We start from the raw sequence: 27,030 nt of genomic DNA on the forward strand, positions 1-27,030 counted from the left end.
TGATCTGCTCAGGTCCCTTCCAACCCTAGAAACTATGAAGTAGGTGGCTTTTGGAGAATGAGACAAAGTCATTTTACATTCTATAAATGCAGCAGAGCAAGGCAATCCTTACTTGTTTATTTCTGGATTAAAAGTTTAAGGGTTCAACCCTGCCTTGTTTTGCAGGCATCTGGTGAAGTATTGAGAGTAAGAGCTCTCAGCATGGCATAGACCTGGGTCCTACCTCAGTACCCCCTGATGCAAATAGCTATAGCAAGATGAGTGATAGGGTTTTCAGTGGGGATCACCCATACATGATACCTCATTAACTGGCACCAAGGGATTAAATATAGGAGAGGGAAAATTCATATTTTCTAGAGAGAGATTGGATTTCCTGCATCTGAAGCTCCCTTTACAACACCATGATTGGAATCAAGTTACAGGATTTAATGGAACTTGAATCATCTCTCTCTGTCTTGACCCCAGCTGACTTCCTGCCCTTGGGCAGGGGGCTGGACCCGATGATCTTGTGAGGTCCCTTCAAGCCCTAATGTCTATGAACCTATGAACAGCACCAGGCACATCCTCTGCTCAGTAAATACTGGCACTCCTGACTCGCTTTTTGAACAGTCTGTTTCACAGACACATGGCGGGGGGGCGGAATGATGGGGGACAGCACTGAACTTGTTAAGAAAGTCTTCTGCTGCCTGCTTAACTGTCAGCTGGTGTCTTCAGGAAAACATGGCATTGAAATGTTGGCCTTTGAAAACAGGATCTTTGATTTCTTAAGAGGTTTGCTGCTTGAGGGGCTTCCTGAAAGGCAGCCTCAGGTGGTCAAAGTGGGGCGCCAGGATGCATATCACACTTTGCAGACGGTATCAGCAGCTACAATCTGTTGCTTAAGTCTGTTTCAGAAATCAGTTAACGTTAGTTCGTGCTGCTGTGTACCTTCTAAAATCCACTCAAGTGTGGATTTAGGTGCTCTTTTAGAAGTAGGCAGGCTGCACAGCATAGTGCTGGGAGACCATGGATTATACCCTGTTTGAGGGAAAGCAGTCACTTGTCATGCTAATCACTTTTTCTTATTTACCAACCTAGGAGAGAGGCATTGGCTATTTAAAACTTCTTCAGCATCTACCTGGTCCTGCTTTTTCCTTCACTGCCTGCATCTCTGAGAGGAGAAAGAGCCCTGTCAAGTCATGAGTAACATAATGAGCAATAGGCTATTGGTCCCAGGCTTCTGCTTTCGCAGTTTCCCAGAAACCACATTTCAGATCCTGCAGCACACTGTTTGTACTCTTAGTTGTTTCAAAGTCTTAAAGAATTAGACAAAATAAGCTTTTGTGCTGAGATTTCCCAGGTCACACGTATCTGCCCTTTTTTTACTATTGGATTAATACATTTAAACAATACATTCTTGCCTTTTCAAAATAACAAGATGCTCATAATTGAGTTATGTACATTTTCAGTCCACACGATTACATTTTAAGAAATAAAGACACATTCTTCATGGCCTTGAGATTAGTTTTATTATAATACCTGTTAAAAATGAGTTTCTTTCATCCAAGTCATCATTACTCTTTTTCTGTGTTTCAGGACAGGAGGATTATGATCGGCTACGGCCACTTTCTTACCAGAATGCAAATGTGGTCTTAATTTGTTATGATGTTATGAGCCCTACCAGCTATGATAACGTTTTAATTAAGGTAAGAGACCTTCCCTCATAATTGTCTGACCCTTTCATATGAAATGTAATATATTAGCTGGGTGCCAAGATGACCCATCTATAAATGTGATGCTTTTGGCAAGCCAAGTCCCCAGTATTATAATGGATAAATTGGTTTATCACCACACATGCAGCAATGGGCCTAAACCAGAGGCGGGCTTACTGAGTTTTGGCAAGTCATCGAGGGCCACATGACAGGCAGCCCAGGGTAGATAAATATTAATTTTCTAAATCTTTTAGGGGCCTCACAGCTCGGACAGAATGGCCTGGCAGGCCGTATCCAGTCCCCAGGCTGCACCTTGCCCACCCCTGACCTAAACCAAAGTGCTTGAATCTGGACCTCAGCTGCTCCAAGGTTCTGAACTGAGGGCTGGTTTTGTATGTGAAATGAAAAGAGCAATAAACGATCTAAAAATGAGAGAGCACAGAATGGTAACATTAAATTTTACCTTCTCTCTCCAAGCAGTCCCTAGTCCTGGCTTTCAAATGATTTGTGAGCCCTTGCTGCAAGGTGGGATAGGACATCAGGATGCCCAGCACCTTGTTGGGTAGGATCCACCATCAGAAAGACAAAGTTCAAGGAGGTACTGCCAGTTTCTGGGTGCTGAGAGAGAATTTACATTTCTAGAATTGTGTGTGGTGGGGAGAGGTCCAATTTACTCTTCAGTGTTTAATGGCTTCCTTAAAAATGAGAAGTCTTCTTCATGCTGAGTGTTGTCCTCCTATTTCTGGGCCTGCTGCTGTCATGGAGTACTGTAATTGTTACCATAGAGAAGTAAGGCTGGACGGAAAACATATCTGCACGAGCTTTAAACCAGCCAGCTCGAGTAACGGTTAACAACATAGCTTCGTCATCAGCACAGAGCTCAGTGTGCCCTAGTCTTTATTTACCCCAGGTCTCAGGCAGATTTTGCAGCTACTTTGCAATTAACATGGTTATATCTATGCAAATGTAGTCACTGACAGGCCTGCAGCTGGTTAGAGAGGAGCCTAATGATCTGTAAAGCCACACTGTCAGACTTTAGGTCCAAAATATGAACTATAGTTGCTTAGAATGATCATAAATTAGGGAGAATTCCATTGTAAATTGTAAATCTGGATTATAAATTATAGTTAGTTACAATTCACTGTTCTACTCTTGACTTTAAAGAAAGAAAAATCTATTTTGTTCTTTGCAGATCTTATAAAGAGCTCTGCATTCTTGTTTTCCCCTCTCTCTTCATGCAACACAAGTGTCAGTGCTGCAGTCATTCCTGCTGCCAGTCTAGAAATAAGAGGACAACACTCAGCATGAAGACGACTTCTAATTTTTAAGGAAGCCATTAAACACTGAAGAGTGAATTGGCCCGCCCTCCAATTCTACAAATGTAAAATTGTCAGTGTCTCTTTAACGTATTTAAGCAGTTTTCTGCTCCATCTGCTTCAAGATGGCCCAGTATGATAATGCCAAATGTGTGTGGAACAGAGGCTGGTTTTATTCTAAGTTTAAGCACCTATTTGTATCTGTTGAGTTTAGCATTTCTACTCTTTGTGATACTGCAAAGTTTAGGAGCTTCTGTAACTAAAACCAAATTAACAAAGGTAAATGAAAGTCCTGGTGCTGATTCCACAGGTGACTTCAGAGCATTCTGAGCTTACACTAGTGTAAGCAAGCTGTGGCAGACTTCATTTTACTTCCAGGTTTGCACAGCATCCAGTCCTGTTTGGGGCTTCATTATGTCAGTTAAATGCAGCTTTCTCTAGCACTTGACTTACAGGAGAGAGAGCACTTCAGTATTAGCTTCAATAATGTTTACATACCAGTCTGTTTATGTAGGGGTCAAATCCGGCTTTCTTGAAGTCATTAGGAATATTGTCTTGCCCAAGTCTTGGTTGGGAATACAAGTTTGTGCTTTGAAAAAGCAGTTAGCTTTTGCAGACTACTCCATCTTGACCTGAGCACATACTCCAAAAGATATGCAAGAGGGGATATAGAAACAGCACTGCAAGAGTTAACGCTCTGTAGTCACAGAACTATTAATCACTGATTCTTTAATGGAAAGAGGCTTTCCACATTTTTGCCAGGGAGGTGGTGATACATCTATAAACACTTGCTTAAACAACACATTACTATCCCACTCCATTCACAGCATGGGATGAAGGACTTCTTTACCTTTCTGGACTTTAGATGTACATAAAACACTGACTTTGCTCCTTGGCATTATCATTCTAACTTTTTTTAAATGTTTCCTTTTCTGCCACCAGTGGTATCCTGAAGTCAGTCACTTCTGCCGGGGCGTCCCCTTAGTACTCATCGGCTGCAAAACAGACCTTCGAAAAGACAAGGAACATTTACGGAAACTCAGGTCTTCTCAACAGGAACCCATCACATATACCCAGGTAAAGACAACGGCATTTAAAAGGTCTCCCTACTTTACTGTAATAGGGAATGGTCTCAGTGATCAGGAATAGCAACTACAGGTAGCAAAGGGACACCCAGGCTATTCCAAAAGCAGGTAAACTGGATAAGCTGGTGATTTGGATACTTTAGCATAAATTGTGTGGGGTTGTATGTGAGGTTTTATGTCCTTTTCTGGAAGTAGGGGGATTAAACATGGCAACTAAACAAAAGACACTAGATGTGTTTGGAGAAGGTTCTAGATGCATTGAGATATTTTTAGAGGGGTAATTCAAAAATGTCCAAATCTGGAAAAAAGGGTTTCCTCCTTAGGAAGAAGAGAGGTTGGCTTGGCTCTTTGTGGGCTTTTTAATTCCTATTGAGATGCAGGCCACAGAGAATAGTCTATTTCATATTATTGGTCCTGCCTTGTTTTAAAAAAAAAAAAAAAAGCATGTCTCTTTTGCTGCCATGAACTCATAGATGGCTTAGACAAGCCACTGAGACTGCATGGACTTCCTCCACTTTTTTGTTTTTTAATAGTGTATTGCCTCCATTAGTGACATTTTGACCTTGGTTGTGATAAAGTTTAAATACATTAGGATACAACCTATGGGATAGAAACACTGAATAGTAAGTCTGCAAGAACTGTTTTTTAGTCCCTTTTTGAAATAAAGCATTTCAAGAAAAATGTCAGAAAACATTTTTTGGAGGCAAAAATATTCACTCTCAAATTGTGGCTCAAAAGAAGTATGTTGCTTCAACAAGCTACTGCTTATCAGTGCTTAAAAACATCACACTTTGCATGGTCAAATATCTGCCATCCATGGACCCAAAAGCACATTACTAGGAGGACTTGGGTGAATATTGACTTCCTCATTTTACACATAGGGAAAATTAGCCAGGCGGGTGAACTGCCTGTCCTGCATCTCACAGAAAGACTTCTTGTCTGCCTGCTCTTATTTTGCCTCAGGATACCTTTTCCCTTCTTGTCAGAGGTCAAGGAGACATTTTAGCAACATTGCAGACTATTCTGTGTTCAGGTTTGGACAAGTTCAATTCATAGTGTAGCATGGTTATGCAATATTAATAAGGGGAACTGTCTACTGCTAAATAAACACTGTGAAAAGAGACTAGTGCTGCTTCATTGTTAACCTGTTCTGCTTTTCAATCATTCCTCCTCAACTCCAAGAAGATATTTTTTTGTTTTATTAGTTTGTGAATTCCTGCAAATAGTCTCATATGGGCTTACTGCCTGTCATCTCCAACAGCAAACAGGAATGACTTATTTCAGCTCACAGTGTACCATGAGTCTTGAAACCATTACTTCCAAATTGGAGAAGCTTATGAAATCATGTTTGTGTTTTGGAGCACCAACAGATGTCTTCTTTGGAGCAGGATCAGTTGCACCAGGATGTCCCCCAGCACAACTGATCTGCTTTCTGTGGCATCCATGAACATAACTCGGGAAGCTGTCCCACAGGGCCAGGCCCAGGGGCTCTGTCATTTGCAGAGACGCACCCTGAGTTGGGGCATGGCCTATGATGCATGTGCTTGGGGAATCCCCTGCTAGCACAAACTAGTACTAGGTATAGTTGAAGTCACAGATGTGGGCATTTGTGGTGCAACAGGGTTGTAACATCTTTTGGCTTTTGTGCCACCATAAAAATGTTCATGGTGGCACTAAGGTGACATCTGATTGCAGCCAGAGAGTCTGCCACTATGATTTATAAAGACCTAGATCAAACTCTTCAGACCCTTTACACGCAAGAAAACTAAAATTTCTTACAGTAGCATTCAGGTGCTCCAACAAGACAGCCTCATTCAACTTGAAATCTAGAACTATTGCTTTGCCCTCTAAATATCTTGGAGCAAGTCTGAGCTGGGAGCAGATACCTCACAAGCTCCTGTAGGAGCTCACTCATGCAGTACATGAGACTTCTGATTCCAGGCACAGAAAAGCTGAGAATTTTGGAATCAAAACAGCAGTTTGTCCACTGCTGAAGCCCACTGATGTATGAAAGCAGAAAATCCTCATGAAAAGTTGTGATCAGGTCAACTTTACTGTACTAGATAAAGATTACAATCCCCACCTTCCAGTGCTGATCTGAGAAATTGGGTGATAATTTGTACATCTGCTTATGAGAACTAGCATTCCGTTCAGGGATACACTTTGAGAAACTGTGTCCTTCAGCTCACAAGTAGGCAGAGCCAGCGCTAAGAATTTTCTGCTGCATCATACAGCTAAGCTGGCAACTTCATTAAAATTGTAAAAAGCAGTAGTTTCTCTATACAGTCCTTCATAATTTTACTAATACCACTTGTTCCTTACCCCACAAACAGAAGGATCTGCTTCCATCATATAAAAGCCTGTTCTTAATTATTCACTTCTCTCTACTTTAAGTCCAAGTTAACTTGTATATTTTTCCTTCTAGGGGGAAGCAACCTGTCGCCAAATGAATGCAGAAGTTTATCTGGAGTGTTCAGCTAAATTTCGTGAAAATGTAGAGGATGTTTTTAAAGAAGCAACAACTATTGCACTGAATGCCATAAAAAAAGCCAAGCGCCAAAAGAAACAGAAACGGTGCTCAATATTATGATCCAGATCTCTAGGACTGTAAAGAACTTCCAACCACTTGAACCGCATATTACCAAATAGTTCAGTGTCAGAGACCATTACATGTTTTTATTCCTGCTTTGGTTTTGTTTTTAAAAATTGATTTTCCTCCTATTTTTGCACTTCTGTTGTACTTGTCATGATGACTTGAAAGCATTTTTTCCCTATTTGTTAATGGTGGACATCTGGCTTTTACTCCCAACCACAAATGACCATCAGCCTGCTATCTTTTAATTGTGTGCTGGCTGCTTGACTGCTGGTGCTTGTACTGCTTAACGTTTTTTCCCACCCCCCTCTAAAAAGTAGCCCTTGACATTTATGGCTTTGATTTATTGTGACTGTTCACCAACAGACTAATTTAGAAAGGGTAGAACTGAGTACTTTTCTCTAAGGAAAAGCAAAGTTAGAGCAGACTGCCAATCACAATCAGGGAAGACAGAAATCAGGTTCTGTTCTGATGTGTTCCGAGTTGTATTTATAGCAACAGTAGTATGAAACCACCTCAAGCAACTTCCCCAACTATGCATACAGACAGTTCTGCTCTAGCTGTATTACAAGGGCAGCTCTGCAAAGCTACTGCCCTAGAAGCCTCTTTGTCAGCTTTATGGTAAGGGATGTGTTCAACACCACTGGTTATAGTGTACTCAACACCATTCAAAACAACACCGAAATGATGAACCCTGTTAAAGTAGATACTTAGTCCCCCGAGAGGGAGACCTTACGTGCAATATGGGCAAAACTAGTTTTGCAATAAACAAGTGCAATTGACTCCATATACAGTGTCTGTTTTAACATAAATAGGAATTGCATGTTTATTACGTGGTGAAATCATCCTTGCTGCCTCAAGCTGAATTTCCATTTCACTGATGTTTGCTCAGTAATGGCTGCAGGTATCCCAGCTATTTTTCACTTAAGTCAGAGGGAACCTCCTGCTCAGGAAACTAACAGCTGATCTTGTCTGCAAGTCATAGCGTGTCAAACACTGCACATTAAAAAGACATGTGTAGCCTGAAAATTCAATATTTTAAGTTAGAAACAGCAAGTTTTATAACTGATTTCTCTTCATTTGGTTGCATAACACAGTGTTATGCGATGGACCACTCCAAAGGACTTTCCTGTTTCTTTTGGATGGGATTCAAAGGTTGTTAAACTTGATCCTCAGATTTTTGGAGACATGGTTGAGGTTCAGTTAAGATGCACAGAGGCCTCTATGTAGCTTATAATGGAATACTCTGTAAATTGAGAGACACACTTAGTCTAGAAAGGATGAATCAACCAATGTTGAGTTCGAGTGCTATGCCACACTCGTTAAGGAAAAAGACATTTATCCCAGTAACATCTGTGCTTAGTAATGAGGAATTAAAAATGTTAATACAGGGCAAGCTGTAATTTATAAGTAAAGAGCTGAGCCAGAATCACAGGCATTTCTTTTAAACTTTGTCATTCTGCAGAATACTATTAACCTAATCACATGGAACGTGAAGTTAGGTTACCTGCTAAAAATTCAAGTTTGTTTTTTCTTAGAAATGACAAGCTTTATTGGTCAGATCCCATAGGATCTAGGATTATTCTCAAAGTGAGCAGCAATTTGCTTTTCAGACATGAAGGGTCTAAGAAAGCAAGCTTACAGGATATACAAGGTTTAAGCCAGTGGTATTGTAAAGTAGAGTGCAACAGTTGTTTAAAATACGTGAACTGCAATTTATTATTCACACTATAACCAATACCCACGTATCAGCTTATTTTTCTGGGGAGAAAAAAACAAACTATCAAATGTTACATCTTTTTGCACAAATTCATTGAGTGGTATATATTAACAAGTATAAAACAATAAGATGTCAGGAAACAGTTTTGCTAGCATTGTGGGAACAAATGGAATGGAACAATTGAGAGCCTGTAATGCACGTATATTTCTATATGATCATGTTAAGAGGCCCATTTTAAACATCACCACATTTGGCCAAAGTCAGTTCCAATGTGTGCCTTGTGCTAACCCAAGGGAGGTCACTGCATTTGAACAGCATATAGGTCAGGACACAGCATCTACAAATTGTTTTAGGACACGTAGGCATTTATGGAACACAACTCAGTTAGCTGCAGCTGAATAAGCAAGTTTGAAGTCAGAAAGCCAAGAAACAAAAAGGAATGAATGTGAACAAGTATCACCTTCCCTTCGACGTTTCTGCCGGAGGAAGATTTAAGTTTGATTAAACTGAGCTGGTGACTCAAGATCCCATGTAAAGGAAAAAGTGCAGGTGAAGGTATTAATACTTCTCATCAGTTCTGTTTCCACATATGCTGCATGTGTCTTTCAATAACGGCATTAGGAGTAAAAGTAATTAGATACTTACTGCCACTGTTCAGACATTTTCAGGAAGAATGTTTCAGAAAACCTCAGAATCTAGAAACTATTGAAAAAAGGTAGTGAAACAGCTGTGTATTGTATTATTTATTCTGGGCCCTTTTCAGGGTTGAACAGATTACCTGATCTCTCTGGATGAATATCAACAGTCTTCCCTGCAAACAAAGTCAGTCACAAAACATAATATTTAAGCCATTCATTTTCTTAAAAAATAAATGGGTGTCTGTTCTGTTTCTTAAATAATTTTTTAACGTGTATAGAGCAGCAAGATGTACAGAGATCACCAAGGTTTTCCACAGTACACATGAGTTAGCATATGTCACTGAAAAACGTGTTTCAGAAAGCTTTCAAGGCAGCAGCTGGTCTGCTTTACTGGTTGACCATAAGCATTTAAAAGTTTTAATAGTGCAGTACCTGGGGCTCCAGAAATGGCGCAGAACAGGAAAAAAATGAAGATCATTACGAGAAATGGAATTACAGTAGACGTCACTTTCTCCCAATACTTACATTTCTTCTGGCAGGTGCATGCTGCTGTATACATACAAAGAAAACAAAACAAAACAAAAAGCAAAAATGTTCTGTATTAAATATACATAAATAGTAGGACTGCAGATCGGAGAGCAGTGCTTGCATAATACTGTACAGCAGGCTGTGCTGGGAGAGTTCATGTTCTTGTCATAACACCAACAGGATTCTTTCCAAGGTTTATTTGCAATATAGCTGCAGTTTAAATGGTCCGGTCTGAAAAAAAACCACCAGTAGGAGTAGGCAGATGAGAATCCAAATTTGACTGTCCATCCCTGCCAGAGTTTCACAGTTTCTTCATTTTGCTTTTGTTTTTCTGAAGTTTAGTGTGCACAACCTTTAAAGTAGTAAGGAAGTTTCCAAGAAAAAGCAGCAGAAACGTAAGAGCCAGGACAAAAACCTGGGGGAGGAAAAAGGATAAAACAGTGATCATCTCTTATAGAAAGATATTCTGAGAGCAGCAAAATCTTACACACACTTTAATATTGGTGGTTCTGACAAAGCATCATTTGACAAAGTCTCAACTTGAATCTGCCACTACAAACGTATAAATTTTGTGCAAGGTGACACCTATTCCTTTGAATATGAGCTCTGTCAAGTGAGATTATTTTCTCCATGCAATAGGATAAAAGCTGTGATTTCTAGTGTCCCATTTCTAACTGAGACAAACATTGGTTAAGTAAATAAAAAGGAGGTAACCAGTTCTCATGGCTTATGTTGTACTCTGATCCTTAAAGAAATTGGCAAAGACTGTTCAGTCTGTCATCCCTTCATCACTTACCTGGCTGCACAACTGATTAGGTGGATTAGCAGGGGGAAAAAACATTTCAGAATCACATAAATATCTGGTCTGATGTGATAGAACAAATATTGATTCTGTTAGCAGTGACAGGAACATGAGGGAAGAAGATCCTGGTCCAAGGTACATAAAGAACCCATGACACAAAGGCATGCTCTACTAACAAGCGTATATTTTAATCATGATTATTTAAAGGGGACTTCACTGCCTTTGACATTAAGCAGTTAGTTACATTGGTGTGAAGGTTATTTTCAAAGTACTTCCAGCCTTGGGATAGTACAACTGTTCTAAAAAGTCAGTGCAGTTGCTTATGCCAGATCTATATTTAATTCCATATGTTAGCATATGGAGAAACATCCATTCATATAAGACAAAAGCTACACATAATACAACAATAGGAAGTTTATCCTGGAGAATGTTTGTTCCCTTACAGCTGGGAACAAAGCTGAATGCTACAGAGAACTAATGAGCATTGGGCTTGCTATCAAAAGCACACCAGATTCCCTACACTGTTGGGCAAGCTCCAGAAAGTCTCCCCCATCACCCTTGCAGATTCATTTGGATCAATACAAGTATGTGAATGCCAGAGAATACGTACACGATGTCAGCAATGATGCACCAAGGACAAAATGTCATGGGAATCCTTAAAGATACAATCATAAAATGGACACTGTCTCATTTTTTTATATCTTTTTGTTATTAACTTATATCAGATATTAGGGCACTCACTCCAACAAATGTTACTTTCTATTAACGGACTTAGAGACCATTATTCTTGTCTCTTGTAAACAGAGGTGACATTTTGATTCCAAACACCCACCTGCCATTCTTTGCATTCCTTATGCCTAGACAGTTCAAAAAGTGTGACTGCATTATACAGCTGCCAAAACTGAAAAAAAGGAAGAGAAACAATTTAATTAAAAATTTAAAAACAAGCATTTCAGGCTTAAACAGTTTCAAGCTACTGTAAATTAGCAAATGTTAATACAACAGGGGAAATCTAAGCATCATTTAGAAAGAGACAAGTATTTTAAAAGTTTAAATTGGCTGTAGAAATTAGTTCCCAGTGAATTATGATCAGTTGATCATCAACCATTAAACCAACAAAAATAAAGAATGATCAATTCATCCTGGATAGATTTTTCCATCTGTAATTTTGTCTAGAAGAGGAAAAAAATTCTTAAGTTTTAGTTCTTTTTCTTAATCAGAATTTGGTATCTGAAAGGCTGTATGATCTTAACTAATGTGTAGCATGTAGTATGTGGTGCCTGCTGTCCCAGTTGACTGTACTAGTGGGACAGGACACTATTCTGTCCCAGGGAGCCTAGTGCTCGATTTAGATTTCACAGAGATTACTCAAGTCAGTAAAGGCTGCAGGACTGAGGCTACAGTTAAACAAAGAAAATCCTAGTCAAACATTTAACATACCAGATACTAGATGACAGTCCAAGTCACAACGTGGAATGGACCTTATATTTATTAATTTAAATCACACACTTGACTGAAAATCCCTAAAGATTCAGCAAAAGCAGGAGGATCTAGCTAATACTCAAAGAAAGGAATGGAGCTTCATGCATGATGGAGAGCAAGAAAGGCAATCTGAGAGAATACCCGAGGTATTTAGAAGGGTAGCATTTGGGAAGCATAGGTAGTTGTGGGGAAAATGAGGGCAGAAATTTAGGTGGTGGAGGAGCTGGGCATGGTTATGAAACTAAAGCACTTAAAATTGTTGCATCTAAGCCTATACTACAAAATGCAATCAATTGTCATTGATCAAATATATCCCTGCCCCTGACAAAGAGAATAAAATACTCTCATTCCTAAATGCAGGTCCAAATTAAAAGGCAACCACAACAGAAAGAAAAAAGTTAGACCAATTTGTCCTAAGAAAGTTATGGGTTGTGGAGGACTGTGAGCAGGATTCATCTGTAGAACTGACAGCCTTCTAATAAGAAAGCCTTACTGGACACCCACAAGAAGTATCCTGTTTATTTTAATTGCTAGAACCATCATCAAGGCCAACTCCTTTGACAGGAAAGAAGAGCTGTAATCTCAAACACAGATCAACCAGATGTATCCTCATTAGGAAAGGAAAGCAAATTCTAGTGACTACAGATTCTGGAATAACCTGGGCTACATTTGTTGTCTTAATTTCAACCATTTTGCAGCATCTTTCTGCAAGGGACACTATTTTCAGTTCTGGGATGCAGTTACTACGCGCACTGTGTGATCTAAGACAACGACTAGTATCCTAGTGGTACAGCACTGATTGTCACTTTGGGTGCACATGTAACAGAGTAAGATGCAGCAGGTACTTTGAGCAACTCACGTGCCCAAAGAACAGGAAGGGAAGGAGAAACGTCAGCCCTCGCCACATCCAAGACTGAAATCCTTCTGTAAACACACAAGAGAGGATGTGAGCTTAAGGGCCAATACACACCTAGACAGAGGAACCAAGTTATTAAAAATAACTAACACTGTTCTTGTTTATAAATAACAATCACCCCAACCCCTGCATACCTGGAATTACTCTCCAGAAGCAATATCCCACCTAGGCTTGATTTTAACCCTGAAATCTAAACTCCAACCCAGCAGAGACTATCAAGTCCTGCCAGCCACCCCCTGCTGCATTTCAGCCTAAACTGGAAAAGAGGATGGAGGACAAAATTAATATTAGAAAAGATTGTGACAAAAGTTGTGGTGGGAAAGAGAGAAGGGAACCTAAGTTTGGTTTAACTCTCTTCTGACCTATCACCTTCCAGCACCATCTTGTATCATTGCTTGTTGCATCTTCAGATTGTAAACTTTCAAGGCATGGAATTTTGCATTCTGTGTAAATGCAACACAGACAGGGCTCGATATTAAACACTATGTAAAACTAGAATGTTTCCAGTTTACGTCATAAAACATCTATACCACTTGCACCTACATAGTCAGATTAAGACAGACAGGAAAGAGGCTGGTACTGGAATGACACTACAAAAGGTTTTGATCCGCTCTCAGAGTTAACAGGAAAAAAGGTGGGGGAGAAGGAGAGAGAGGGATATAAGGCTTCAAATCAATCAGCTGCTAAATACAACCCCCCAAAAACAGGTACTTGCAAGTTAAATATTATGAAAACCTCACCTACTGTAAGATCCAAGTGGTTTCTTTCCCCTAATGCACGAAGTCTATAAAGGCAGCCACTTTGGTAATAATATTGTAGGAACTGAACACAGCCTGGAAAATAAGACAACGAGTCCTTTCGTGCATTGGGAGCAAGGGGAAAAAAATCAAGTTGAACTAGCTACTTCAGCACAAACACCAAGAAGAATTAATAAAATTATCAGTTAACTTAGATTAATATTCAGGTTCCTCTAGGCACACAACACTAATGTGGAAGAAGCCTTCAATTCTAAGCATTGGCAAAAAAAGATATACTTACTTTGAAAAATTGAAAATGCTAAAAATTGATTGCGAAACATTTGATACATGAGTCCATCTGGCCTACGAGAGCAAAAAAACACACATGCTGTATTAGTTTAAGAGATCATTAGCATAGGGGGCTTTCCCTTTCTTTCAGTCAAGTGTGAGCCCATGAGTGCTAAAAGCAAGCAGAGCATATGCATACTGGAGAACAAAAACAACTAACAGGGTACAAATCTTAACTTACACCTGAGTATATGGCACAGCTTATGATGTCAGTAATATCCAAACATCCCAGTTCCGGTTCTGGGTTGTAGGCAATTCATGTCATCAGCCATTCCTAGGTGATACCTTTAAATGCCGTCTCTATCTATTAGTCAAATCAGAGCAGCTCTGTGTCTGATTTTTAATTAAGCTGTATGGTGCCTAAAGTAAGTGGAAAGATCTTTATATGAAATTTTCATAAAAGAAATGAGAGAACTTAAACCAAGGTTTCTTTATTAAGAAAGATAACACTGCAGAAGTTTCAAAAAGCAGGAGATAAAAATTAAACTCACTACAAAGCATCCGTGTGAAGGTTACTTTCACTTTGCTGAACCCGATTATAAACCAAGTGAAAAAGGTTCTAAATATAAATTCAGCTCATGCCATTCACCGTCTATATAAAGGCATTAATTTGCTTATTTTCTCACAAATTCCTTAACACTTTCTACACAGCAGGAAATGGGCAACAAAGATAGTTTACTGGTACAGCTGCTACGGTTTGGTTTCTTATTTAAGAGGGGAAAAAACAGGCAAATGTGAACTCTCCTGTAACATCGTGTTTATCAGGCAAACTGACATGTCAAGAAAAAGCACATAAAAGGTTCAAAGCTTTCATCCTGTGCCAGCGCAGACCTTTGCACCAGGCCCCTTCAGACTGCCTCATCTGACGGTTTAAAACAGATCACTTGGGGCTGAGGGTCCCCCCCCCAAAAAAATCAGGTTAAAAAGAAAACTCACCATGTTAACATCACTCCAGATAGAAATGTGGAAACATAATGATGAGACACCCACCAGCCCTTAATCCTGAAAACAAAAATAAAGTCGTTAACAGGGAGAAGTACATCTTAATTTTAAAATGACTCTTCTAACGCTGAAATGGACAGTGACTCTAGGGTCTGGCATGACGTGATGAACATTTTCAGCCTGAGCAAACTGAACTCAAATAGTTTGGTCTGGTCACGTGTCTTGAGAGTGATTTCTGACCTGAGACTACAGGCAATATCATTCTTTTAGCATGTAGAGAGCAAGTCTGACCAAGAGGAACACCTCACAAGGCAGAGAAGTCATAAAACTCCCACTTCCAGACTAATTCCACGTTATGATAAGATGCTGTTGGAAGGCAAAAAAATAACCATAGCTTTTGTTTCCACAGCTGTAAGTCAACCCGATGGCAAGCAATAGCAGAAGACCTCACACCTATTTGCTCACCAAACAAGTACCAGGCGCACTCCTCCCCAACCCAGTCCCAGCAGGAACAACCTTCCACTCAAGGATTGGAAGCACCAAGTCCTCTTGGCCTACCGTACGTTTCCACAGACCGGTGGACTGACCAGTGTCCAGAGCGGTTCTGAAATGCTCTCAAGAAAGCCACATCCTCCTCTCCAGAAGATTATCAGGAGGTTCCCCAGAAGCTTGTGGGAGCAGAATAAATGGAATAAAAGGTAGAAAGCAAGCCAGAGAATGCTCCCCATCACAGACAGGAAAAGCCTCATCTCATTTGAGTTGCATGGGGAGCTGGTTAAGACTACATTAAACTTTGGTTTTGGTTATTTTTGCTTTTCCATTTACCACGTGCAGCAACTGCACTTCTAATGGAGTACAGGGCCTCCATACAGTCCTTGTCCTTTTCAAAGCACTTCACGGATATCAAGCTTCACAATGTCCTGTTAAGGGAGCTTAATTTACACTCGATCTTCCTCAGCTAGCATGCAACTACTAGCAGCAGAAAAAGCTATGATGTAATAGAGCCAGAACTCCCCCATCTTGTTTTCTTATTGAAACTCTACCAAACGCATCAAAAATGCAAGAAGGGAACTCACGAGGAGTTAGCAAAAGGAAGTGACGTGGCAGACAGGTCCATCTTCCCAAAGTCTCTGGGGACATGTGTAGCGCATTATAAGAGCACCTCTCCAGGGACAATGCCATGTTTCCACCAGGAGGAGGAATAAATACAGGACTAAGCTCCTATTGCTCTAAGCAACAGCACTGTTTGCAACACACAAAATGCCTGACGTGCACTAACTTTGCATAGGAGTTGGGGCTGGAAGCATTTTACATGCAGAGTGACTATTTACCATAGGAGGAAAGCAGCTGTCAAAGTAACATTAGATAATATCACTGATAGCTGCTGCCAAGATGCTATCAACAAACTATAGACTCTACTCGCACCCAGGTGCTTTAGGAACATGTGGGACCCAACAACTGAAGCCCAGTCACAAGAATGGGGACCACCCATTGAGGTACAGGAGCATGCTGCAATACAGCCCTTCTAGCGCTGATCTGTCAGTTAACTACAAACCATTTGACATCATCACTGGTGCCCAAGAGAATCACTTGTATGAAGTGGAATTGCTAGGGTTGTGTATTAGACCCGTCAAATAAAGTTTGGTCAATTGACTGGTCAACTATTGGTCAAAAATTGCCAAATACAGTTAGATAATATTGCGTCTCTGGCCATCACAGAGGAGGAGGAAGAGGAGGAGTGCTCTTCCCTCCTCCCCTGCTCACACCCAGTAAAAGTGATGGCTGGGGTGGCACCTTCCCCATGCCACACCGAGCACTTGGCTGCAGGCTGCCCAGGACCTGGGCACAAAGCTTTCCTATAATATTTGACTGACCTTTCACCAGTCAAAAAAATTATGCTGTCAACTGACTGGCCAATTGACAACATTTGACCAGTCAACTGACCGGCTTGCCTGGGAATTAGAAGCAAATCTCTTGCTTATACAGGTGAAGTTTTCAAGACCCTTTACTCCTACAATTGTTCGTCTTGTATCTATAGCAGGGCTCAATCCTGCAATTCCAAGTCACAAAGCAGTAGTTGCACCAGTAATGAAGAAGTATGACCAGGATGCACTCTTGAGATTCTCTGGACCACCTTGTTATTCCAGAATGCCTGCTTTGATTTCTATGAATGCTGCACCCATGCAACACCCCACACTCCCAACCACCACACATGAGGTTCCTTGTGACTCCCTGTTGAGCACATCACAGGGGAAACATCCTCCCTAGAGGGCTTTTCTTGACGATAATGGCTAGTTGAGATAAGTAGCCGTCAATTGCTCCAAGCTTGTTGTTAAACCTTAGTAACCAAAAGGCACCTCAATCATTAGTGCTTAATTAGATGTGCAGCAGGCTGTCAACACAAGACTCCTACCACCATCACCACTTTAGTGCCTGGCCTAGTCATTTACTATGTTCAATTAAATAGGAGTTCATAGTCATATGGGTCTCAGAGTGGTGTTTACTGGGCAAGGAGGAGTACATGATCTTAAAGTAAATGCTGCTTGTTCAAAGCGTGGCTGCCAAGCCAAATGAGAGGAACTAATAAAGTAGGAAACTGGGCAATCTGCTGCCACAGGATTTGCAACAGCAGGTGTGTGTGTGCGTGTGTTAGATTTACAATCTGCATTATGCATTGTGGGTCTTGCACTATTATCTTTTCTCCTCCCCTAGCATGAACCCATTTATAGTGGATGTGAAGCAACTTAGACCACAGAGGCGTCACTTTGGTTTTCATAAGCAACAATGAGCAGATGCTGCTTTCAGTCAGGAGTGAGAATTGCACCATGTTTCCAACTGGTGAGCACGGAGAATTAGACGCAACAAGCCTGTTACCATCTTTAGTTACCTTCCTTCTTTTTCAAGCAGTGATTTGGATAACTACCAAGATGCTGGGAGAGGAGGCTCCTAAAATCATACTCAAGTTTAATCATTCCTAAACCATATGCTCGTGCAGCATGTTGTAGCATTTGTTACAGGTCTCTAGTGACATATACACAGGACTTAAACAACAGCATAAGGAAAGAGCCATCTCCCCATCTTTTGTTAGGAACTGAGTCTCTTTATCACTGCATTTCCAGCCAGAAAGAGGGGGAATGTGAGAGGCCAAGTCCAATGCCACTAACAGTAACATTTCCTGGGAATGCTGTAGGAATTAGCCCAGGCTTCTCCAATTGGATTCCCCAGTCCCAGTGCTGCCAAAGATAAAAGGGAAAGGAACTGTTTGGTCAGGAAGTGTGTCCCCTAGGAGTGCTACAATTACAGGGCTCGATCCAAAAAAACCCACGGTCACCTTGTTTTATGTTGACCGGCAGAGTTGTACTGGTTTGGCTTACGTATCTATTTCTGATGAAGCCTCCTCTAAAATCAATTTTTTTATTAAAGTAAAATCTAAATGTTTTTTTCTGTTCTTCCATTCTTTTTCCATATAAAAATCTCTTCAAGGAAGGTACAGATTCTCTTTGTAGGGAAACGGGAAAACTGGCTATAAAAAAAGTGCTGTCAGATGCCTAAGTAATGAAACTGAAAGATGGAAAAGATTGTATATTTTACCTACCAAATGCAACTTGAATATTATAGTGAATCAGCAGCATTTAATAGTATCGCTGGTATTAACACAGAAGTACAATACTAGAGTGGATATCCTCTTTTAATATCTAACAATGTTGTAGTTTAAGCAAATATTTTTAGGTATGAAGTATAAGCTTTACCCAGAAGTGAAAAGAAAGACATACGTTATTGATTTATATGCTTGAACTAACTGTAATATATATCATGGTTAGTTCAAGCATATAAATCAATAACATACGCCTTTCTTTTCACTTCTGGGTGAAGCTTTTTTAATATATCATCCTTTTTAGCAAAAAATCAGGGTTTGTACAACTAATTTGAAGTACAAAAGGTAATACTACAATTCCAAAAAATATAAGCATCCTGAAAAATTACAAAACTGTCTTCTCAGTCTTATGACTAAGAGCAAGTTAAGCTTCAGCTTAATAACATATATTTTGTCTGTGGGAGAGGGAGTCTGAAGCTAATTCCAGGGGGATGGAATCAAGGGCACGGATAATCTCCAGCTATAACAAAGCTTACTGTAGTGTTACCTTAAGACTGAGTTAAAACATGTGGGGAGCTATTAACAGAAGGGTGAAACATTATTCTATATTTGGATTGTTAATCTACTGAACTTGTGAAAAACCTCCTCTGCATTCATTATCTGTGCTGCCCCTTTGACTAGCTTGTTACTAATAAAAGAACCTTCAGCATTTTGGAGGAAAGGACCAAAGCACACTTCCCAGCATTTGAAAATCAATGTATAAAAATCAGATTAAAAAGACCCAGTTCAGCTGGATTTTTAAATCACAAATGCATTGCAATTCTAATACCAAACCGACTGAGGGATGGTTCCCCCCGCCCCTTCCCCCACCTCCCACCAAGTGGGAGTAGAGTTTGATTTACTTTGAAACATCTTGTCATACCTTGATCCATTACTGATGAGAATACTTTCCCTTATCGTCAATGTGCAGTAATACCACACCAACAAGAAGTTAAACACTTCATCTGTCACCCTTTGAAAAGAGGCAGGAGAGTAAGAAAAGAATGATTCATTATGAACACCCATTTCAGCACTATTGTTCTCCCTCTCTTAAGTAAAAATATAAATGAAAACTAGTTCTTGTGTCATGACAGAAAGACAGACCCTAGTCACGCAAGTCTTTAGGCAGGATCACATAAGTAAACTTGCTGAAAAACCCCCCTGTGCCTTTATTCAAACCAACAAGTCACATAAATCCAGGGCTGACGAGGGGAAAAAAGGGGTTCAAAAGTCCATAATTCTGGGGAAGGGCAATGCGCTAAAAGAGCTGGGATTCCAGGCAGAGAAGCAGGCAGAGAGAGATGACATTAATTCTTTTTGAAGAAGCATCTGCACCACAGAAGATATAGCTGATCCAATTTGCACAGGTGTTTCCAAGTTAATTCAGCAAGGAGATTCCATTAAATCTTTCTAAATCCAATCAACTAAAAGGCAAAAGAGCATCATACTTAATTTTAAAGGTCTGGAAAATCCTTTATTTTTGACATCCTCAAGTCTGGGAAGCCAAGAGACGCCCAACAGTGTTTGCATGTTGCATGGAACGTGTGCAATTTTTTTCTCAGCAGGTGATCCTGCATTAATGGCAAAGTTAAAAGCAAAGCGAACAGAAGGGTCAACACAAGTTAGGTTTTTTTAAGAATCACCAGGAAGTGCTATAGGGGCCAAGAGATATTGTCATCATGTTTTTAAACTTCACTACTCAAATATTAGTCTTTTTTAAGCAAACACTCTTCTACGATGCCCACAAAGAAAGCAAAACTAATTAGCCCATTACTGTCACAACTGAGCAAAATGAAGAAGAGAGGAATAATGAGGAAATATACTAAAATTGAAGGAAAAAAATCAAATCTCCGCTGTTACTTGCAACAAAGGATTAAAACAATTCCATTAGTAAGTGCAAACAAATTATTTTATTTGCATAAATAGTCCTATTTATGTAAATAGGACTTAATAAGTCTAATTTTTTTGCAGGACTCAGTCTCATGATTTTTTACTTGATAGTGTCTCTTAAAATAGAGAATTAAACACTGCTGTCTACTTATTAACCTTGTGCTACTAAGTTGCAAAGGGATTAATTTTGACTAGTTGGGATCCATTGCATTTTCAGTAAAAGAGCTTAGTTAGAAATCAGAATACCGTCTTACCTGTAATGAAGAATAAATCTGCATGCTACAGCACCAAGTAACAAGATTATTGTCAAATAAAGTTTGAATTTCTCATATTCATCTTTGTAGGCAAACCTGGAGTGACATTGCAATAATGCAAAAGCATTAATATTTCTAACATTAACAAATTAAAATTATATCCAGGACAAATACTGCAAGCTGATTTACATTTCTACAGGTGAAATGACTTGGTTTTATCCACAAGCACGCCATACACACTTGCAGTACACAGAAATTGTCTTTGTACAAACTGGAAGGCCTCTAACATTACTGGGCTTTTTAAATCTTGGATGATAACATGTAAGCTGGGAAACAGCCAACTGGTTTTAAAATGTTCCTGAAGATTATGCCTTCCTCACCCAGCTCTCCCTTGCCACCCCGCTCCACAAAGAAGCACCACACACACATAGAAAATGGTCGCAAGGTTTAATTGCTCTACCACTAAAGGAATGGAAGCAGAGTACAGTGGACATAAGACCCTTACTGACATAGTAAACCTGACAGAAAAGTCTTTTCATACACTGAATTAATTTAAATCTCAGCATAGGTAAATAAATTATTAATTTTACAAGTAGATTAACTGTGGCAGAACAAGCTTAAATGAGTTATGGTGGTATAACTGCAAACCTATATCAAAGTTTTACCCAAAGGCAAAATGAGATTTCTCAGTGAGGCCTAAGTCTATGCTCGATAATGCCTGTGTAACCATATGCATGACAACAGGGGCTCAACCCTCACAGTGATGTGAAGACAGCGTGGCTATGGAGGTTTAACTGAAAGAAATATCCCATACGCAGAGCCTTATTTTACTGACCTACATGCAGAAGCCAGACCAAATCCAGCTGGACTCTAAGCTCCCAAGGGCCAGTTTCAGGGCTGGCAGTTAAAAAAAAAACAAAACACAACTATTTTTCCCCCCCCCACTTACAAACCAACCAAATGTATTCCAGAAGCTACTGAGACTCAATGTACCTGAAGCCTTACAATGCCATTTTATGGTAAAACCAGAATGGAAGCCCCTTTTGTATTGTCAAAATAAGCAAAAAAACCACCCCCAAAAACCTCACAAACATTTTTAAGCCATTGGATTCCTGACAAGTGGTGAGGCTGACCTCAATGGAGTCACACCATTGACAAATTTGGTCCAAAATCTTGAACAAATTGGAATACGGATGGAAAATCCACCAGCACCCTGTACAACCAAGACATCTCTGCTCTTCCAATTAAACTGGACTTCAATATGTCTTTTACTAACTGGGAAAAAACAACAACAAAAGAATACTTACTTTGCCTGATTACTCAGAAGAGTTACATTCACATTTCCCAGCACCAGATTTAAGTACAAACTGAAAGATAAACAACCAGAAGACAGATTGGCTAATTACAGCAACCAAGAGAAAACCACAGATGCTAATTTAAAATGCTGAAGGCTCACTGGGAATACACATCAATCACTCTTCAGATTGATCCACAGTATTAGTATTTTTAAAATGAGTCAATACTTTAATGAGTAATTCAGGTAAGAAGTTCCTGGTAGGAGGCTTCTCTAGGATGTTAAGAAATCAGTTAAAATCAGACACATGCTCCTGGGGGTGGAAGTGAAACAGTCTTTAATATACAAGTTACATCTGCAAAAAAACCCAAAAAAACAATTTGTGACTGCATCCCAATATCACTGAGACAGTAAAATACCACAGTTGAGAAGGAGCTGCAGACAAATCTCTTAGTCCCAAACAGAGAAGTGGTGGGAGTGTTTATGTGAATATTCCAAATAATGATGGGTCCAGATTAGCAAAGCCTCAGCCCCAGCACAGTTCCTTTCACATCCCCGTTAAACATACTTCTGAACAACCGCTGCTTCTCCACTGCAGCCCCTCTTTAAGTAGATACGGTTGCTCATCAGATCCTCTGCAATTTCTGTTACTGTTTGGTTTATCTTACCTTGCACTTCCATTCTTTGCAGTTCTGCAACACCCTGAATCCAAAGCACCTTAGAGATATTAAAAAAACTGAACCTCAAAACTTGCTAGGAAATGAAGCATTACTATGCCCTCCTTAAAGAGAGGATAACCAACATTCAGAAAGTAAGTTCACACAGGAAGTAGGGGGTAGATCCGAAAATAGCTGGAGAATGGGTTTGTAACTTCAGTGTCCCAGTCCTGTTTTATGAAAGACATCAACTTTGGAGGATGGAAGGAAATGCTCACGACTCATTTCAGGCCAGACTGACAGGTTGTGATGCGTTTACATTAACATCACTTCTGCACTTACAGGTACAGTGCAAATGTAAAATTAGTTGAACATGTTTAAAAGATGTGCATCTAATTTACTCTCTGAAGTATTTAAAATTACATGTTGGGCACTTCAGATTTTTTCTGCATGGTCTCAGACCCACATAGATTTTTTCTAAAAATAATTCAAACATCTTTGAGGATCATGTATGAACAGGAAGACCACAAAGAGCGTGCAAGGGAGATGCCCTTGTGGTTTTGAGCATGTATCTTTTTCCTTTTCAAAAATGTGCCTTTTGAAAATAGTTATGGATATTCCATATGTACAACTGGAATGTATTTTCATCCCCCAGTACAACTAGCAGCTCTTCAGGAATCACATTTTTGGCTTTAAAATAAAAATCTGGCTATGAGCACAGAAAGTTTAAATATACTTTAATATGTGGGTTTCGCGCAAAATGAGGCAATGGCAGTCACTGCTTGCTAAAGTAGCAACTCAGTTAGGAGTTTATGGTTATGGAGAATAAAATCATACATGGATTTCTCAGACACGTTACACTGCTTTGGGAACTAAACTGTTATGAGCCTTTAGATCAGCTTTCTTGTTTCAAAAAAAATAATTGCTAGAAAATACATACCCATTTTTCTTTGGCAAATAGGCTTCCATATCAAAGAAAACATTTTGCCTCTCTTTAATTTGGGTATTTATTTGCTGGATGAGGTCAGATTCTTCAGGACTAGCTGCCCGTTTGCATCTGCAAAACACAAAAATCCCTTTTTATATGCGTGTGGAAAGGAGCTAATGCCATCTTACATCTTAAAATGCATTTTCACAGACCTAAATGTTGTAAATTAGCTTCTTTTCCACCTCGGAGAACATACAACACCAGCAGAGTCTCCCTAGGCCTGAAGAAGGGTGTTTGTGTCCAAAAGCTTGCGAAGAACTTTTTTCCAACTATTTAGTTGGTCTAATAAAAGATATCACATCTACCCAAAGAACCTTGCCATCTTAAAATGCATACACTTTTTTTTTCTTTTTTCTTGGGGGGGGCGGGGGGAGTAGCTTCCCCAGTGCTTTAATAGCATCAGCTGAACAATGAAGAACCATTTCCATGTTACCTATATGTTTATATCTCTCCATTTAGTCCATAATAATGCTCAGCTTGAAAATTAAATTACACAACAAACCAGCAAGTGTATTTCACTTTAGGTTACAGCCTGTATTTAAGTAGTTTCACCTTTTGTTTCTTTGTGAGGAAGCAGGATGCTGCAGTGTTTGTATCCCAAAAGATACTGGCCAATACTGTCTCTTTTTAAGAGGAACTTGCCCCCCACCAACTTTGTTATATTTTCTAAACCATGTAAAACAATTCTGCAGATGTTTAAAATTAGCTTGCTTTTACAAGTTCTATATCAACACAAGTGCCCTTTTAAATTTAAAAAAAAAAAAAAAAAAAAAAAAAAAAAAAAAAATTCCCATCCAAACTACAAGCTGCTCACGAAAGGCACTCTGAAGACAAAAGCACACTGTCTACCCTTTAAAAAACTAACATCATGCATCCTACAGAGGCACAAGTGAAAGGACGTCAAACTCATTTAAATCCTAGAGATCAATTTAGTCCCAGAACAATTAGTAGGTTAGATGGAGAAAGGCGGGGAAAAGGGACCTCCTGATCTGCTCTTCCTGCTGTGTGTCCTCTGAAATCAAGAGTTTTGGACACAGCAGGTGGTGCCAGTGTAAGTAGTGCTGAATACAGACAATATTAAAGCAACAGGAGGGCTTTTGCAGCAATTGTTTTGTGGCTCTAACCTCAATCGTATTACTTCTTAGCATACAAAATTCATATTTCCTTTGACAGTGGGAACCCGAGGGATAGGAGGAACATATATCACACGTGCTGAAATATTGCAGTACTGGAAACAACAGCAGATTATCAAATGGAAGCTCACCATCTTTACCTTCCTATTGCAAAGGCAAACTAAAGGAAGATCTTAGGGATGATAAGTGTCAATCTTCAAACTATGCAAAAAGCAAGAAAGCCCTTCTAGAGATTTTTAGTTCATTTCCAGCTTTGAAGAGAGGTTACTCTGGTAACCTCTGTGACTGAAGTGGGGAACAGCATCCCAGACCTCAAAACAAGGAGGAAAATGCAGTTTTCTGACAAGAGGAGGAAGTAGGGAGTTCTACTTTCAACCTTTACCACCTGAGCACTGAAACAATACGACGATAAATCAGGTCATGTCAAGGAATTCTGAAAAAATAAATAAATCAGGTGCTGAGAGATGACTTGAAGTCCATCCATCATATCACAGCTGCAACGATTCTTCCTTGTCTGCTCTCTAAAGAACAGAGATGTGGCAGGAAGCTAATCAGGGCTATACTCTTTACAGGAGATCCATCACGGATCGTAAACACCAGAAAATACAGTTGATGAACTAGAAAGTCAATGTTAACTGATAAAAATATTACAGCTCTAGTGGGATCCAAAAGCAATTACTGAGTCCCAGGTAACCAGGTGCAATATTAATCTTCCTCCAAGACATGATGTAGTTTTAAAAAACTCCCCAAGAAGCAATGGAAGAGATTTAGCTCTGAATCATAATAGCTGTTCTGCAATTTTAACAAGAACACAGCTTTGCAGTTATAATTTGGGGGCTTACAACATTACTAGGCTGCGTGTGGTTTGTCAGAGCCAACCATTTACAGCCAAAATTGCAGTTTTACCAAGTACTGTGAAACTGAGAAGGGTGGAAGTAGTGGCCTCTGATGTTTGAAACAGGCTCCTACTTCCACCCTTCTCAATTTCACATTTGAAAGACACTAGAGGGCAATGTCTTTAGCCCAGCACAGAGTGGATTAAGCTTATGACTTCTGCGGTCACTGATGGGAGATGAGTAATCAAGCACTGCTGAAGGTTGAATTCTGCCTTTGGATGCAACCATATGACTGACAGTGATTTGATGCAACTTTCACTGTACTTTAAAGGAAAGGCTTCATCTGCCTGATAGCACACCAGGTGACAGGATGATTAAGGCAAGCTCTACAAAGGGATCAGCTCTGTATTGGCTTCCAAGGTTAACACTAGAGGGTCCAGGGGGCCTTTTTTATGTCTCTCTTTCCTTGGCTGGATGCTGATGCCAGTTAATTTAAACACACATTAAGCAACTGTGGTAAGATAAGACTCTTTGCTTTTCTGGGGATTCAAAACTAACATCCAGCAAAACAACTGAACAAGATATATCCTGCATTTGAAACAACAAATATATAGACATTTCAGCAACTCGATATGGAGAACCCTCCCACTCAAGAGTGTGCCATTACCGCTGAAGGCTATATTTCAAGTCTTTTAATTTCCTCTTCTGTTTACGTATGGAGCTGCTGCATGCCGTCTGCAGGTTATTAAGTTCTTCCAGTTTCTGTCTATAGACCTTGTGAGTTTCCTGTAAGGGAACAGATATGGTTGGTAGAAAAACAGTGACGCAATATCTAATCCAGAAAAACCTTTGGAGAAAAACTGGGGGGAGCAAAATAACCCTCTTTTTCCAGGAGGCAGTGATGCCCAAACTGCTCTCTGGCTCCTTCCGACCTGACCTTCTACCAGTTTCAAGCAGGCAGGCATTTTTCAGAGGCAGATAAATGCTCCATTGATCATTAATCGATTTTTATTTGAGCAAAGTTCTTAGAATGCCTATGTCATGGAGGTGCCAAATCTAAGCAATTATAGGCAACCCCACTTAGCACCCTTAATTGGTTCCTGAAAAACTGAGCCTTAAGCGAAACCAAAAGGATTTGGCAACTCAAGACGGCAACCGCAATTGTTTTTAACAACCACGAGCATTATAACACAACTCGCTGAGCACTAAGTGGGCACACTAGAAGGAAGAAGCAGGCTACAATTGGACCTGGACAGGTTACAAGGGTGGGCGGATAAGAATAGGATGGGTTTCAACACGGACAAGTGCAAGGTGATGCACCTGGGGAGGAACAACTGGCACCATACCTACAGGTTAGGGAACTCCCCTCTTGTCAGCACGGAGGCGGAAAAGGATCTTGGAGTCATCACTGACTCCAAGATGAACATGGGCCGGCAGTGTGGGGAGGCAGTTAGGAAGGCCAACCGCGCCTTGTCATGCATCCACAGATGCATCTCAAGCAAGTCCAAAGAGGTGATCCTCCCCCTTTATGCGGCACTGGTCAGGCC

The 27,030-nt window shown here is 40.0% G+C and overlaps 2 protein-coding genes across 2 annotated transcripts in view; one reads left to right on the forward strand and one right to left on the reverse strand.

Moving 5' to 3' along the window:
- RHOF (ras homolog family member F, filopodia associated) overlaps positions 1-9,524 on the forward strand; it is an 18,697-nt gene extending 9,173 nt beyond the window's left edge. Inside the window, exons 3-5 of the mRNA XM_019507290.1 lie at positions 1,576-1,685; positions 3,950-4,084; positions 6,518-9,524. Coding sequence (XP_019362835.1) covers positions 1,576-1,685; positions 3,950-4,084; positions 6,518-6,682 — 410 coding nt within the window. The 3' untranslated portion in view covers positions 6,683-9,524. The remainder of the gene's footprint in view (positions 1-1,575; positions 1,686-3,949; positions 4,085-6,517) is intronic.
- The window catches only part of TMEM120B (transmembrane protein 120B), a 24,446-nt gene continuing 6,551 nt past the window's right edge, over positions 9,136-27,030 (reverse strand). Inside the window, exons 3-13 of the mRNA XM_019506659.1 lie at positions 26,151-26,269; positions 23,467-23,583; positions 21,884-21,943; positions 20,577-20,672; positions 19,316-19,405; positions 14,793-14,858; positions 13,810-13,871; positions 13,512-13,604; positions 12,715-12,779; positions 11,206-11,274; positions 9,136-9,986 (exon numbers count right to left, since the gene is read on the reverse strand). Coding sequence (XP_019362204.1) covers positions 9,873-9,986; positions 11,206-11,274; positions 12,715-12,779; positions 13,512-13,604; positions 13,810-13,871; positions 14,793-14,858; positions 19,316-19,405; positions 20,577-20,672; positions 21,884-21,943; positions 23,467-23,583; positions 26,151-26,269 — 951 coding nt within the window. The 3' untranslated portion in view covers positions 9,136-9,872. The remainder of the gene's footprint in view (positions 9,987-11,205; positions 11,275-12,714; positions 12,780-13,511; positions 13,605-13,809; positions 13,872-14,792; positions 14,859-19,315; positions 19,406-20,576; positions 20,673-21,883; positions 21,944-23,466; positions 23,584-26,150; positions 26,270-27,030) is intronic.

Source organism: Gavialis gangeticus, unplaced genomic scaffold, assembly GCF_001723915.1.
Source record: "Gavialis gangeticus isolate Ggan-Ray unplaced genomic scaffold, GavGan_comp1, whole genome shotgun sequence".
NCBI lineage: Eukaryota > Metazoa > Chordata > Crocodylia > Gavialidae > Gavialis > Gavialis gangeticus.